The sequence below is a fragment of the Passer montanus genome, unplaced genomic scaffold, assembly GCF_014805655.1.
Source record: "Passer montanus isolate IOZ18808 unplaced genomic scaffold, ASM1480565v1 scaffold104, whole genome shotgun sequence".
Taxonomy (NCBI): Eukaryota; Metazoa; Chordata; class Aves; order Passeriformes; family Passeridae; genus Passer; species Passer montanus.
The window spans coordinates 580,684-597,108 of record NW_024356948.1 but is presented as its reverse complement, the minus strand read 5'-3'; the positions used below and the strand labels follow the sequence as shown (position 1 = coordinate 597,108).

Below are 16,425 nucleotides of genomic sequence, written 5' to 3'. Positions count from 1 at the left end.
GGGTTTGGAGTAACTTGAATACCTTCTGTACATTTGTCCTGTGGTTGCTTGTGTCACGAATGGGCAGCTTTCCAGTAACTTGCACATGCTTCCATGTTTTTTCTCACAACTACAGAGGGAGGAACACTCATCACTAGGTCTAATATAAATAAAAGAAACAGCTTTTTCACTCAATAAATTGTAAAACTGTGTAAGATTCTGCCATGGAAAGCTGTGGACATCAAAACATGACTCGATTCAAGACATTCTTGCTAAGTTTGGGTCTGTCAGTACTTACTACAAGTAATGTGGGAATTCTGGGAGCAGCTTAGCCCTAAGAGGTCCTCAGGTTGCTGAGGTCTGGACTGTGAAAAAGGACCAGGACACTTTTGTTGTTATACTGTCTTCCCAACCATATTATTGGGCAGTTCTGAGCACAGGATACTTAGCCAGATGGAATTTCATGGTATCCATGCAAACTTTCTTATGCTCTTTTTTTCCTCTTGCAGGGTGTGCATTTGTGAAATACTCTTCACATGCAGAGGCCCAAGCTGCCATCAATGCCTTGCATGGCAGCCAGACAATGCCGGTGAGTAGCTCTGTAACACAGGCAAGTGAGAATTGGGCCAGCCCTGGCTGCCCTGTGGCCTGATTGAGGAGGGGAAATTATTAATCTGTGCTCTGCAACTCATCATCCAGCAAGGCCCAGGGCCTTGGGTGTGCTTAACTCAGCAGAGGAAAGGCTGGGATGGCAGTGTCAGTCCTCACAGGCACAGAACCCCACTGGGTGCTGTGTTCTGCCATCAGCAGTTTTGATGTCCTGAAAAAAAGACAATATGTTTCATACATGCCAAAAAGTTTGGGTCAGACTTGCCATGGGCACAATACCCCACTGGGTGCTGTGTTCTGCCATCAGCAGTTTTGATGTCCTGAAAAAAAGACATACATTTCATACATGCCAAAAACTTTGGGTCAGACTTGCCATGGGCACAACCATTCAAGTTTCAGAGGAATGAACCAAGTAGAAACTGGTGTGTAAGGCTTTTGTCATTCTACCTCCCCAGAGAGCGTCTGTCTCTAGGCAAAGGATAAAGAACTTTTTGCCAGCTCTCAGCAGAGAGCAGTATGTTCACATCATGGTCGTAGGGGCTAGAGACAAATCACAGCAGTGATGGGTGCCTGTCTCTGTTACCACAAAAGTACCAACCTGTGTCAGACCAGTTACTGGATCTTCCAGGAAATATCTGAGAGATCAGTCCACTTACACAAATTTCTAGTCATATGGGGTTTCAAGACTGATTGTTCAATTAAATAGAAATGGGGTTGTATTTCTGTGCAAATAGATATTTTTGCACCACCATGAGACAGAGAAGGATATAAGGCATTCCACTGTCAGTATGAGAAGAAAATCTGGTACAAGTTGTTTTGGTTTATTATAATAGTGTATTATTTTTATTACTAATTATTCACAGTATAAATCATGGAAGGCTAAGAAGCATGTTGACAACTTGGAAAGGATACAAGAAAGCTCAATTAAAAATATTTGAGAGTGTAAAATCTCCCTTCCAGTAAGAGACTCTAATGTAAATTCATGAATTTATCCAAATAAGTTTAAAATGGGCCCGACAGATTTTCTCTAGATCTTTGCAGGGATGAAAAAGGAAATTCTTTACAAGCATAAAAGGTTTCTAAAAGTAGCAAACTATCAAGATCTCATTTTTTGGAACCCTATCTTAGACAAATCAGTTTAAAAATGGTACATATTTACCAGTGAGAGTACCAAAAAAAGTCTCCTCAAATATGGGGTCTCCATTTTTTGAAGTACTTAAATACTTTTAAGAACTACTTCCTAAAAGGCTCCTCCTAAAAAAAAAAAAAACAGATGTTGGGCTTGATGCTGATATCCCATACTGATATATTATGGACATCTTTCCTGAGACAGGTTAAAGAGGTACTTTTAGTAACTTTTTTTCATACTTTGACCCAAAGTGATAGAGTCTATAAGCTGACATCAAGAATTTCATTCAGTAGGGTGTGGTACCACAAAAATGTTTGGTAAAAAGTCAGTCCTCATCCCAAAAATCCTGCAAATTCCTGTGACAAAGGCAAGAGGAAGACATGAAAAAACAGACAAAACTCAAGGAGAGTTAAAGCTTTTGTCTAGATCTAGTATTTCCAAAATATCATTATTCCTCCCCAGGCCTTTCCCTTCCTACTTTCAGAACACTTTGGATTAGAAAAACATACTCATGTCACAGCCACCTGGAAAAAACTTATGACTTCCTCCTGGTGGTATCACCTGAGCTTAGGATATACAAAACACCTGAGAATTTGGCCACTTCACGGATCAATTTTATGGGGCCATTTGTCCTCTTGACTTATCTAACTCAAACACCTGTTATAGAAATATTCTTTAATAACCAGAGCTGGGCATCTGAAAAAACAACAATGCAATTTATCCTTTACTAGGTGGCCATCTTAGAATAAAGTTTCCATCTCCATAGCTTCACAAGTTTCCATGGACTGGCTGAACCCTACAGTACATACTCATAGCTCACAGAAAAAGCAAGGAGGAAATTAATTTCATTATAAGCTAACTTACATGGCATTGCCTTGTGTCTCCCGTGAGCTACAAGCAGGCACAACACTGCTACCATGTCTTTGCAGACCTGTGAGGACCTGCAGAGTGACCAACACTCAATGAAGACGTGAAGCACAACAGGTGCTGAAAATTTATAAGGCTGAAAATTTATAAGGCTCTTCGAATGAGATAGGTCAAATCCTGCCAGGATCTCAGTGCCCATTCTTGTTTTCATGGTACTTGGGGCCCTGCAGCGTTGCTGGGGATTCCTTGGACGTTCACAGGGAAATGCAGCCACCTCGTGGTGAGATGCTGCCGCAGCCCATCCTGCTTGGGAGGGAGCGGGGCATTTCTGCCATCTTCCCTCAGCCCCCTTCCATTCCTCTTGCCACTAGGACTGGCCTCATTTGCCTGGCTGCGAAGCCAACTCAACGTTGTTGCTGTGGCTCAGCCAATTTCAGCATCTCTTGGTTTGTCCTCGTGTACCACCAGCAGGGCATCCATCATCATTCCTGTCAGGTCTCGAGCCGCTCCTTCCTGCGGCAGACTCCTGTTTCTCCACAGCTGTCAGGATTATTGCTCTACTGTGACTTCCTGTTCACACAACATATGTTGCCTAATAGTTTCAAAAGGCAACTTTCTTTTATGAAAGTTCCTTTCTTTTTTTCTTCCTTTTTTTTTTTTTAATTAGCCTTACCTTGGACAAGTGCCTGACCATCAGCCATTACAAACCCATTTCTCAATGCAAGGCACTTGCTTCTCCTAAGGGTCCACCAAGTCTAAATCTTTCCAATTTTTACACAATCAATTTCCTTTAGAAATAAGCTACCCAAAATCCCCTACATCTGAGCAGGCACGAAGTTCCTTCTATACCTACCTGTCAAGAGAGCTGCCTTTTTGTCTTTTTAGATCATATTTTCTATTAGCTCATCAACTTTATGAGACCATTTTACTGGATCTCTGTATCATCCTTTATAAGAAATCATAATCTTAATGTACTTTTGCTTGTATTTGTAATATATTTACAGTAATTATATGTTCTGTACTTTTAGTTTTGATTACTCCATCCCCTCCTGTCTCTGTTTCCCATCCATATGGGGACATAAACAGGTCCCTTCCTATCATTCTCTTCTCTTCCTATTCCAAGTCTTGTCCCTAACAGCCTTTTCCACCAACACAAATTCAGCTGCTATTGCTGTAGTGACAGCTTGCTTAACTAATTTCTCTGCTTCAGGACTGACTCCTGTCCAACCCAAAATCTAGGTCCATCTTTCTGTCTCCTGCTGGATGTTTAGCTGTCAGAACAAGCTCAATGTGTATAAAACTGAGCTCTTGAACTTTTTCATCCAAAACCTGTCTCTTCTATCCTCCACCTTCATTCTCAATCACAGTGGACAATATTACCATTCTACCTGTCAGTCATGCTCCTTCCTAGGCATCATCCTCACTTGGTTTTCTCCTTCTCCCCATGTCTTCATACCTGGACAGCAGCCAAATTGCAGAAGGGTCATTCTGCAGAACACATCTTACTAATCTAAGATGTGGCCTTGTCCATCCACCCACACAGAAAAAACTCTTCCCAAAACTTCGTTGGACTATCATAGAATGGTTTGGATTGAAAGGGACCTGAAAGATCACCTACATGTCCATTAGCAGGAGTAGAGACACTTCCAACTGCACCAGCTTGGCCAAGGCCTTATCCAAGCAGGCCTTGGTCACTGCCAGGGATGGAGCACCCACAGCTTCTCTGGGCAACAGGCTCCACTGCCTCACCACTGTCACAGTAACAAATCTTTTCCTCACAGCTGACCTAAGCCTGCCCTCTTTCAGTCTGAAGCTATTCCTGCCATCCTGTCACTCCAGACCATTTTGTCAAAAGCTCCTCTTCAGCTCTCTTGTAGCCCTTTAGGCACAGGAAGGTGCTACAAAATCTCCCTGGAGCCTTCTTTTCTCCACCCTGAACAACACCAGCTCTCCCAGCCTGTCTTCACAGGAGAGGAGCCCCAGCCCTCTGAGCATCTTTGTGGTCTCCTCTGGACTCAATCCAACAGGTCCACGTCCTTCTTGTGTTTGGGGCCCAGAGCAGGATGCGGCACTGCAGGAGGGATCTCAAGAGAGTGGAGTAGAGGGCAGAGTCACACACATTTAAGTCACAGGAACTATCCTACCCAGAAGCTATACAGGGTTAAAAATTAGAGTATTTTTGCATCCTTTTCACCATCTTGCCCATTGTGGCAACTTGGAATTTCTTTGTTTATGAATTCATTCCTGCAAGGGGTAGAACTGTACTGTGTACATTTCCTGCACAGGGTTGAGAAGAAGTGAAGAGTGTGGTGTGCTTGACTTATCTTTAACTGTCTGAAAGTTTGTGACCTATCCTCAATATCTTCTAGGATTCCTGCAGAAAGGAGAGAGAGACATTTCCAGAGATTTGTGCATTCTTAACTTTTTCTGTGCTAGGACGGGCAGTATCACCTTCTGGGCATGCCTGTCCCATTATAATGGATAACTCAATAACAGACTTAGACTGAATACCTGATGGTGGGATCTAACCTAATTTGAGACATCCAGAAGTTAAGAAACTCATGTGTGAGGTTGTCATCTAAGTTTGTCATTTAAGTTTCTCTTATAATCAATAGAGGGAAATAGACACCTATGGAGAAATTTTATTTTACAGAAATAGATTTTGAAACCTGTCAAACTAATAGGCAAGCCCAAATAGAAGTGTGCTTTTTAGCTAATTTTAGGCATCAATTTGCTACCGTACTCCAGCTCCAAAATAGTGGATCTTCATCCAAAGTGCAACTTAGAATGAAAAAAAGACCAGTGCTTAAAAACTAAAGATAAAGCCAGTGCAGCTTAAAGTGAACACTTCACCACTTCACATTCAGTGTGGAGAGACCTGAAATCTGTCCTGGATGTTTGTTGCCCAGAAAAAGCAATTTGGGATTCAGAAACCAGGCATCCTGCAGCAGAGTCCCCTGACTCCTGTTCCATTAGATGTGCTGTGAACTTGCTTAACACACTAATTGTCAGCACTATCTTCATTCCATATCTTTCTTTAATTAATGATGTTTAAGGCCATCAAGGCCTCCAGCTTCTGGTGGCTTCTCCTACCACACAGGCCAAATCCTCTCTTTGTTTTACTACAGAAGCCTGCAGCAGCTTGGTCAAAGCACTGCATTTCCTCTGCATCCAGGCAATAGCATTCCAAGTCTATCTCCGGCTGGCTGAATATTTTCCATGAAAATTACTTTTCAGATGGAATCCTTGCTTTTGTGAAAAGGGAAAATGTGAGACTTGGATAGAAGCACTGAACAGACGTCTGCCTTTCAGAGAAAGACTCAGTTTAGCTGAACTTTGAAAAAACAGTAGTGTTGCAATGCACAACTTGGTTAACTTGGAGGCTTTCATTTAAATATTTTTCCATGCAGCTCTTATCAACACAAATGGCAAAACCAAATTCAAATCTCTGTCCAGGAACCACTGATATCAAATTATGTAATAATCGCTCAGTGTTGTTAGATGACATATAGATTAGATCTCTAGTTGTTGTACTTTACACTTTTTACTGAGCATGAAAAAATGAATTGCATAACACCTTGAATGAGGTTGATTTTGTGCGTCTGTCCATCATGTTCTTTGGAAGTCCACCCATAGCTCAGAAACTCCCAGCTAAACATGGGTAACAGTCAGGTGAAAAAATTGTCTTCTTTCCTTAGACAATGTACTGTCCATCCCTTCATACCATTAGAGATCTTTTTCCCATTATTTAAGCTAAAGGAATTTATCACCTCTTTGACCTGTCAGGTACGAGTGACTTAAATATGAGAGTATCAAAAACTGTCCCAAGAATCACGGAATCACAGAATGGTTTGGGTAGGAAAGGACCCTGGATATCATCTAGTTCCAACACCCTGGCATGGGCAGGGATGCCAGGCACTAAACCAACACTTACAAGGGGTTTTGTCCTTTGGCAGTGGCCTCTTTCAAGCTAATGGCAAATGGTGGGGCACTGGTTCTCATCCTCCTGGCTTTGGATGCTCGGGAACCCCACCAAGGAAACCACCCCCAGCTGACACTAATGACTGCTGCTGTTATTGCTGTGCATTCCCGTGGTGCAGCTATGGCTTTGCAGAGCTCTGTGAGGCTGCCTTCAGACACAGCCCCACTGTGGAAACCAGCTGAACAGCTGTGCTCACCCCCCACTAACACAGCAGAGGAATATTTAGGTGAAATCGCGGTGGAGGGGAAAGCATGGCAGAGTCTACAAGAAGGAGCTCTGAGCAGGTGGAGAAAAGGAGGAAAATGGGCCTTTGTGGGCACGATGAAGCTGCAGCCCGGGTGCTGCACTTAGAAGTGGTGGGGAAGCAGATTCTGCAGGAGCAGGCTGCACCAAAGCACTGAGTCGGCAAGAACTCCCTGGGAGGAGCAGCCTGGTGGCTCCGGTGAGTGGGGGGCCACAATGCCGTAGATCAGCTGAGGTATTTTTAACAATTATTTTGATATAAACAGCTCTGAACTTGAGGAGCTCCATGTAAATGGGAAGCAGTGGGGCTTGTAATTAGATTTGTGTACACTTTCATAAATTGCTGGAAAACATCAAAGCCGTGATAGAAGGCTGTGGTGCACTTTATTTCCTTCTTCTGTTCTTCTGTTAATTGAATGGTTGATGTGTGGATAGGAAGCGTTGGCTTCGCAGAGTACTATTTACAGACCCGCTGACAGCTGCACTGTGAAAATTAACAGGAACAGAGCAGCCTCTGTCACAGCTCTTCCCATGAGGGACTTGCTTCAAATTAGATCATTTCTTTCATAGGAGAAACTTTCCTCATCGCTCCTCCCTTCTTCGCAAATACTCACTCACATCCAGCTGCACACTCCCCTTCTCCCCTCAGGCTCATGGCAGCATTTAGTGCTCAGAAGGGTTTGTCACTTCCATGAAGTTGGGGTAGTGAGGCTGCTGTTTAAAAGCTGTAGTGCATTCCATTTCCATCAAGACACATTCTTCAGGAAGTTACCCAAATCTGTGAGCCAGGTACATGGAGCCACATCTTTGTGTTTGCAGGTCTCTCATTAACTAGAACATTATTTTCATCCTCCCAGAAACGCTGGTATACATCCTCTCAGACTACTGCTGTTGGAAATGTGGTTACTGTTGTCCCTAGAGAAAATTGCTGTGTGCTAAACACCATAAAAACCTGTGACAGGACAGCTCCTACACTCAGCAGTTTGCTAACTAAAGGCCAGGGTTAACCTGGCTGGATGAATTACTTTGAAGTGTCAGTCAAAGTATAAAACTTCAAGGTCATCTACATTTTTGTTACAGTTGATGGAGAGGGTCTAGGACTTCAGAGAGACTGTCTTGAGTAGCTGAAGGTTTAGCATTGATTCCCAAAATGCCTGCAATTACATCATCTGAATGTCTCCTTAATAGACAAGACACAAGAGAGAAGCAAAAGAAACAATCCAATGAATGGGAGTGAAGAAGTCTTTTGCATAATTTATCTATATGTTTCGCCTGTTCTTAGCCAAGTGACAGCAGTTCTTGTTCCTGGTTCCAGTAGAGAAGTAGTAACCAGTGAACACCTGAGAATCTAAATCTTATTATTTATTGATATCTGGGAAATACAGAGTTGAGAATATCAAAGTTGAAGCCTTCAGTTCATCCTGTCACTCACTGAAAATGTCTTCAAAACATCCTGGTAACATAAACAGAATCATAGACAAACCCACAGTACAAACAGATAACAACTAAACAGACCACCATTCAGAATATTAATTAACCAACAAAATTCACTTTCATTGAGATTCCAGCATGGGCTCAAGTTCTCAGTTAGTAAAAGCCACATTGTGAGAGTCAGTAGAGACAGAGTCACTGAGCCCCTCAGGCTGACAGGGTAAATAGAATCACAGCATCACAGAATCATCAAAGTTGGAAAAGATCTCTAAGTCCAACTATCAACCCAGTACCACCTTTCTGACTCTTAAACCACATCACCCAGACCCAGATGCCTCTTAAATGCCTTCAGGGATAATGACTCCACTAGGGTGATATAGTCCAAAGCCTGACAACCCTAACAGAGATTTTTTTTCTAATATCTAATCAAGATGTCTCCTGTCTCATTTCCTCTGACCTTCCATTGCAGCCATAGTAGGAAAGAGCAGTCCCCACCTTGTAACCTCCTTTCAGGTGGTCACAAAGAGCCATAAATTCTCCCCTTGAGCCTCCTCTTCTTGAAACTAAAATAGGAAATGGAAAATCCATTAGACTTTTCTTTTACATGATCACAGAAACATAAAAAGGAGATTCTCAGAGGTAACCCAGGCTGAAAGTTGATGAAACTCCAGTATCTAAGTGTCCTTCATGACTCATACCCAAGTTTGGCTGAAAGCTAATTGCCCAAAGTGAAAAAGCCTAGCCCAGAGTGAGGTACCATCACTGCTACTCCACCTGCCAAATTAATGCAGAGGACTGAGGCCTCGTTTTACGCCACTGATGTTAGAAAAACTGATGGGTGAAATTTGAGATGTCGACTCTGACCCTGTTTTTCTCTTTTCTGTTGATCTTGAAGTCTCTAAAGGACACACATTCCTTGCAATGTTTTTGTGCAACACAGAGGCTGTCTTGTTTAACTCAGGGCAAAGCACAGCACGTCCATTCCTTGGGTTAAAAAATAGTAATAACTTAGAAAGCCATTAATAAGTCACCAGCAGCAGGCCTGGGCCTCTTTCTAGTAATGAATGATTTTTTGAATATGCTACTTAAACAACATTTATAAAGGTGTGTGTTGTCCTTTAGGATGAAAAAAGCAATGAACATGTAATACCTACATGTGAGTGTGCAGCCATTTCTACCACCAAAGTCCAGTGACTCTTGGTAGCTCATTTTTGCTTTCCATGGAGCAGTGGGCTCTGGATGGAGGAGGGAATAAAGCTCATAGACCCCAACCCAGCACCTCCATCAAGACTGCTGATTCTATAAGCTTTGGGACAGCAGGTTCCCAGCGTTGTCATAATTTTCCTTAATTCTTCCTATAAAAAGTAAAATTGTAAGACTGTGTTCTCTGCCTCTCCCATAGTTTCATAAATTAACTAATTAATCATGTTTCTGGGTCCCAGAGCAGAGATCCAAGCAGCCTGGCTGCCTGACACAGGGTGTGAATCAAGCTGGCACCAAAGCTGGCCTTCTTTTGTCTGGTTACACCTCCAAAACCACACAGTCATCCAGCAGGACACTGAAGTGACATGAGGGAGATCAGTGGGCATCTTCCCTGGGCTTCCCTGCTCCCTCTGACCCACAGCCTGCACTGCCTCCAAACAGGACACAAGCAGTAATTGCTTGTGAGCCACGTTACCTCAATCTGGAAGAAAATATTTGATTGGCACCCTCCCATCCCTTCACAGGTCCAGGAGGTGCTGGGCTTTAAATCAGCAGCTGTGGAAGTGGCCATGGGGAAGCAGGAAGAGGATCATGCCACTCCTGATAATTGCCCAGGTCCTGGTGATAACAGCAGCCCCTGCAATTCTTGCTCCACTCAACTCTTGCCTAATCTGTGTGAGATCACTCCACTCTTGTCTAATCTGTGTGAGATTAGCACTTCAGGGGCTAAAATAATTCACAAGCAATGACTTTCCTGGAATATCAGAGCCACTGACAAGCCTCCAACCTGGGAGAAATGAAACAGTCCCTGCCTGCCAAGGGACTTCCTGGCCTACTGGAGGTAGCTCCACTGGGCATCACCACCTTCCTCTAATAAGGATTAAAGATATCAGCATTGTCTTTACCTCTTCTGCTTGCTTTGGGGGCATTTCTTTCTTCCTCCTCTTCTCTTCCTGTATCTTTTGATCTAAGCCTCATTTATATCAGTGGGAGATTCCTACATAGTTAAGTAGGCTCTAGATCAGCATTCAATCACTCTGGATGCTTCTCATTTTTTCCCTTTAATTCACTCCTTCCCAGCCTTGCTCAGGTGTGTGCTCAGTACTGATAGCATGCATTCTTGTGAGGAAAACAGAAAGATCTTAGAAAATGGTAGGATGCTATCCCTGCAAAACATAGCATTAGTGATGCAGTAGCTATTTTCCAAATGGGTTTTATAAAGTTCAAAATTAATTTTTAGAGGACAAAGATGTCCTCAAAGAATCAAAACAAAGAATCAAAACAATGACTTTCAAAGAAGTCATGAATATGAAGCATCCTACCAGACACCAAAATCTTTGCCTCGGATGGCCACTGGCAAGTAAAATCACATGGAAGAGCATGTTTGACTTCCCATTCCAAAGGTCTCTCTGGTATGGTGCTCACAGGAATAGTGGTTGTGAAGGTGGAGTGTTTCAGTCTTAGTAGAGTGGAATGCAGCACAGGCAGATCCTTCAACATAAACCTTCAACTTCTTATTTCACCAAAACCCAGGAGAGCTGCACTGAATTTACACCATTTCATTGCTTCAGTTGACCATCTATTTATCTGTGTTAAAGCATGGGTGATACCTCCCTGAAAGCAGAATATTTTCTCAATTAACTGTGGAATCATAGAAAAACTTGGGTTAAGAGTAACCTTTAAAGCCCATCTGGTCCAGCCCCTGGCTAGACAGTGCTCAGAGATCTTCAGTTTAAACATGCTGCAAAAATTCAAATCTTTTGCTATCTAAGTTGAGCAACATGGTTTACACCACAATAGCCTGGAGTCTTGCAGCACGACAGGGATCTGGGAGGCACAGTCATGTGCAGGCTGCTGGCAATGCAGCGCCATGGAAATGTTCTTTTTTGTCATATGAACAGCTGAAATATATCTGCCCAGGTTGCCAGCCCTCCCTCAAATCTCTTTCTTTCCCCAAGTCATCTTAGGCTGTTCATGGCCTCATCCTCAGGTGCCAAAGAGGTGTGGAATTCTTGTGAGCAGAGTCCTGAAGGATCAGGATCTCCATACCTGGTTGAGATTCTACTTTGTTTTGACAATAGCCAATTCACATTATGACCCTGGAATAATTCCACTTCTCTTATTTTCATCCTTGCTTGTTTAACTGAATGGAAAGATCATGCATAGGTCTCTGTACTGCAGCTACCATATATGATTTTAATAGTAATCATAATTTATAAAAAAATATTAAGGGATTTTTTTGGTGTAAGCATATTTTATGAGGAAGTATATTTTTAGTTAATATGGAACTAAACATACCTAATCTTTCAAACCATGTTGCTCTTATTAGAAAGGGGAAATATACCACATTTTCTTTTGGCTTCTTAATTTTATGTTTTTCTTCACATAGACAAAAAAAAATTATTTACTGCTTTCACCGTCCTAAATATCAGGAAAGAATCTCTAGTCTGTTGGTGTAACAATACCTCCCACTTCATAATGCATTAAGGGAGGTGAATGATTTTGTGAGGACTTTTATCATTCATAGACTGAGCTGAAAAATGTTTGAAAAAAAGTGTTTGAAGAACTCTGCTTTTAAGTTTAGGTTTTTCAGATACCTGGCTTTGATTCGAGAGGCATACTAACACCTGGGTTATATATTGAGTTCTTCCTAATTAGAATTGGGTACAGTGACACCAGGACTCAATGATTCTGTTGTCCTGTGGAAAGCAATAACTTTAGCTCTGAGAGACACCTGGTAAGTAGTGTATGGGCAAATAAAACCTAAATCAAGCTTCCACTCCAAATAAATTAACAGCTCCGGAGACCTGTGAAGGGAAGTACCTGCAGCAACTCTCTCTGCTTAGACATTGCATGAAGAATCTTCTCTACTGAGGGAGCAGCATTATCAAAGGGTCCATCACTACAGTCCTGGATGAATGCCTCCTTTCCCCTCTCCATCTCTGTCACTCTCAAGAGTGTCTAAACCAGCTCTCAGGACTGTAAAGTGGAAATAGCTCCTAGTGACTGCTGTCCTAGTCATCTTTCAGATGAGACATGAAATTGAAGCCCTGAGTGCAGAAAAATAACATATTTCACAAGATGGGAGGGATGTTAGTCCTGGTCTTTTGGTCACCTTCCAGCCTGGGTAATTACATTTCTGCCTAGCAGAAATTCCCACTGCTTCGCAGTTTAATTGGACAGTAGTTTCTTTCTCGCTTGCCTAAAATCCCAGGCTGGGGTCAAACCCCACTATCGAATTCAGCAGCCCTCTTTTCAATAGAGCTGCACAGGCATCTCCAAAAAAATTCCAAATTTGTTTTTAAACTTGCCAAATGACCTGAGATGACAGAGCCCAAAGCAAATAAATCCTCCTTCGGCTTTTGGGCCTTAACATCAAGGATCCTCGCATGGAAATATCACCCTGATTGACTTGCTGAAGGTCAACATCCTCCCAGCTCTGTTTTGTAGTCACAAAGGGAGTGCTAAGGCAAAATTTCCGCCACAAGAAAACCCATTTTTGTGGTGACACTTAGGAATACAGTCATTGCCCAAAAGATGAGCGTCCAGCAGCACCTACTCATTTAAGCATCTTTGTGTTCACGGCTGACATTTCGGAAGGTATTTTAAAGGATCTGCACATTCAGATCTCTTATGCTCAGGAGCTTTAGACACTGGAACTTTAATAGAACCAATTTAAAAAAAAAATAAATTGTTTTGGCCTAGAACTTTTAACTGGCTCTATTTGAGCTAACAAAGATGTAAAGGTCCACCTACATGAGACACCCTTGTGTTAAAGTACTTAAATGTATGTTTGCCTCCAGCAGGAAATTCACTAAGCTTAAAGTGAAACACAGTTTAATGACTTAGGCAAATTAGGCCCAGATTCATCAGTTTTGAAGGAAAAAGGTGTCTAACCATCTGTGGAGATTAGTAACCAAAGGAATCAGAGCAGATTTATAGGGCTGGCAGAAAAAGGAAATTCAGGCATATATTTTGCAAGGCCAGACCCTCACAGAACTTTTCCAAATATTGTTCTAGGGAGAAGCAACTGGACACATGAGCAAGTAGACAGGGATTGGAAGCAGAGCAGCCCCCTGTAATCCAAGCAGAAGCAGGAGGAGACCTGCTGAGTCACTTAGGTGCTCACAAGTCTATGGGACCAGATGGGATCCACCCTAAAGTGATGAGGGAGCTGGTGGAAGAGCTCACAAAGCCACTCTCCATCATTTTTCATCAGTCCCAGCTCACTGGGGAGCTCCCAGATGGCTGGAGGTGCCAATGTGACATGCATCCGACAGAAAGGCTGGAAGAAGGGTCTGGAAAAATACAGACCTGTCAGCCTGACCTTGGTCTCCAGCAAGGTTATGGAACAGATCATCTTGGGTGCCATCACATGGCACCTACAAGATAGCTGAGGGGTGAGACCCCGCCAGCATGGGTTTAGGAGGGACAGGTCCTGCCTGACCAAGCTGATCTCCTTTGATGATCAGATAAAGGCTGTGGATGTGTCTGCCTGAACTTCAGCAAAACCTTTGACTCCATCTCCCACAGCATCCTCCAGGAAAAGCTGGCAACCCATGGCCTGGACAGGAGCACTCTTTGCTGTGTTAAGAACTGGCTGCATGGCCAAGCCCAGAGTGGTGGTGAACGGTGCTGCATCCAGCTGGGGCCAAAGTGATGTCCTCCAGGGATCAGTCTTGGGGCCAGTCCTGTTTTATTGATGATTTGGATGCGGGAGTTGAGTCCACCATCAGCAACTTTGCAGGGGACACAAAGTTGTGGGAGAGTGTGGAAGGGTAGGAGTGCTCTGCAGAGGGACCTCAACAGGCTGTATAGGCTGACTCCAACAATGGATGGGGTCCTGGGTGCTGCACTTGGGCCACAACACCCCCCTGCAGTGCTACAGTCTGGGGAGAGGGTGGCTGGACAGTGGCCAGGCAGAAAGGGATGTGGGGGTGCTGGTTGGCAGCTGACTGAACATGAACCAGCAGTGCCCAGGTGGCTGAGAAGGCCAATGGCACCTGGCCTGTACCAGGAACAGTGTGGCCAGCAGGAGCAGGGAAGTCATTCTTCTCCTGTACTTGGCACTGGTGAGGCTCCACCTTAAATACTGTGTCCAGTTCTGGGCCCCCAGTTTAGGTTTGATGTTGAGATGCTGGAGTGTGTCCAGAAAGGGCCAACAAAGCTGGTGAAGGGTAGCATAAGTCCATGAGGAATGTCTGAGGAATGAGTTTGTTCAGCCTAAAGAGGAGGCTCAGGGGGAACCTCTGCATCACTCTCTACAACTTCCTGAAAGCAGGCTGTAGCCAAGTGAGGGCCAGTTTCTTCTCCTAGGCAATAGGACAAGAGGACACAGTCTTAAGCTGCTCCAGGTGTGGTTTAGGTTGGACATTAGGAGGAATTTCTGCACAGAAAGGGTGATTAGACATTGAAAGGGACTGCCCAGGGAGGGGGTAGAGTCACAGTTCCTGGAAGTGTTTAAGAAAAGACTGAATGTGTCACTCAGTGCCATGGTCTGGTTGACATATTAGTGTCTGGTCACAATTATCTCAATTATCTCAAAGGTCTTTTCCATCCTAGTTGAATCTGTGATTTTTCCCTTCTGCCAGGCAGTAATGTTTGGCCTTCTGAAACGCTTTTACTTAATCTGTGTATACACTCCATTTGGAAGACCATATCTAATGGGAAAAAGTTCCAACAACCAGGCAATAGATTTGTTTTCCTTTGCCTTTAAATGAAATATCAATGGATGGATATTTTATTTTTAGCTGAATATGAAATTTCACAAGCGACCTGTCAAGCTCCTGTTTTCAAGAATGACTTTATTTCACACGTCAAGACAGCCTGGGAAATTAGTTTTTCTCACAGAGGACTCTGATTAGGGATTACAAAGTGAGTGTGGCGCAGAGTGATTTTTCCTCCATCTTTTCCCTCGCCCCACCAACCTAGAGAATGCCTGGCTCTGCTGACTAAGGGGAGCAATTCATTACCATGCATTGGAGGGGGATGGAAAGAAAGATAGCCATATTAAGTAGACTTGCTGGCCCAAGAGAGAATAGGAGAAGAATAATAATACTTAGCCCTTATCATTCTTTTCATCAGTAGATATCAAAGCACTTGAAAAAGGAGGTTGATTTGAGGGGAAAAGAGATAAATTCCAATTGCAAGCAGCCCATTGCAGAGGCACCAGCAGGAAGGCTCACTTTCATGATAGTATCTTCTGACTGTGGATCTGCAGGGTAGAGAAATGAACAGGTCCTTTCCTCTGAAAAATGCAGAAGTACATTTTAAACGTTATTGACTTACCCAGCGTAACTCTCATGGGGTTTGGCAAAATATGAGGTCCAGTCCAAGAACCAGAGAGAGCAAGGAGATTATGTATTACTAGTAAATGACAGAGCAGACAGAACCTATTCCCTTTGCCAGCAGACAACAGCTGATTTACACCACGGTTTAACTCCTCACGGAAACAATAAATAGTCCAGATGAAGGGCTGTGGCATTTTTACCCTATGGAAAACCTGGTCCATTCTGGACCATTTCTATTGTTATCCAGTGGATTAGTAGAAGTCACTGGAGTAGAAAGCAGCCCTGTTCTGCTGTATGTGAACAGCAATATTTGGCTCCACTGTTAAAAGTCCCGCACTGGCTGATCTGATACAGTTTACTGCCTGATTTCCTTTGGGCCACATGAAAGAGCTGCACATGAGGAACCACACAGTGAAAGCATCAATCCCAAGGTCAGTCTTCATATTCAAGAGCAATGCAGCATTTCTACTGGCTACACATCTTTAACCGCTTACATGCACATCTCATTGCAGAGAACTCTTAGAAAAACCTCTTCTTTTTCTCTTCCTTCTCTGTAGTGTATGGTCTAGCTTCAATCTATTTGCCAGTGGCCTTTCTGCCCTGTGTATATGATAGCAATGTTCAAAGAGGCCTGAAGTCCTGCTGCGACAGGCAACCCAGAAAAACATCTCTCAGGAGGCAAGATGAGATCC

The 16,425-nt window shown here is 43.3% G+C and overlaps 1 protein-coding gene across 16 annotated transcripts in view; it reads left to right on the top strand.

The window, feature by feature from the left end:
* The window catches only part of CELF4 (CUGBP Elav-like family member 4), a 715,523-nt gene that overhangs the window by 597,611 nt on the left and 101,487 nt on the right, over positions 1-16,425 (top strand). For all 16 annotated transcript variants that reach the window (XM_039718741.1, XM_039718767.1, XM_039718775.1 and 13 more), the window contains exon 5: positions 489-568. In XM_039718741.1, the coding sequence (XP_039574675.1) occupies positions 489-568 (80 nt within the window). The remainder of the gene's footprint in view (positions 1-488; positions 569-16,425) is intronic.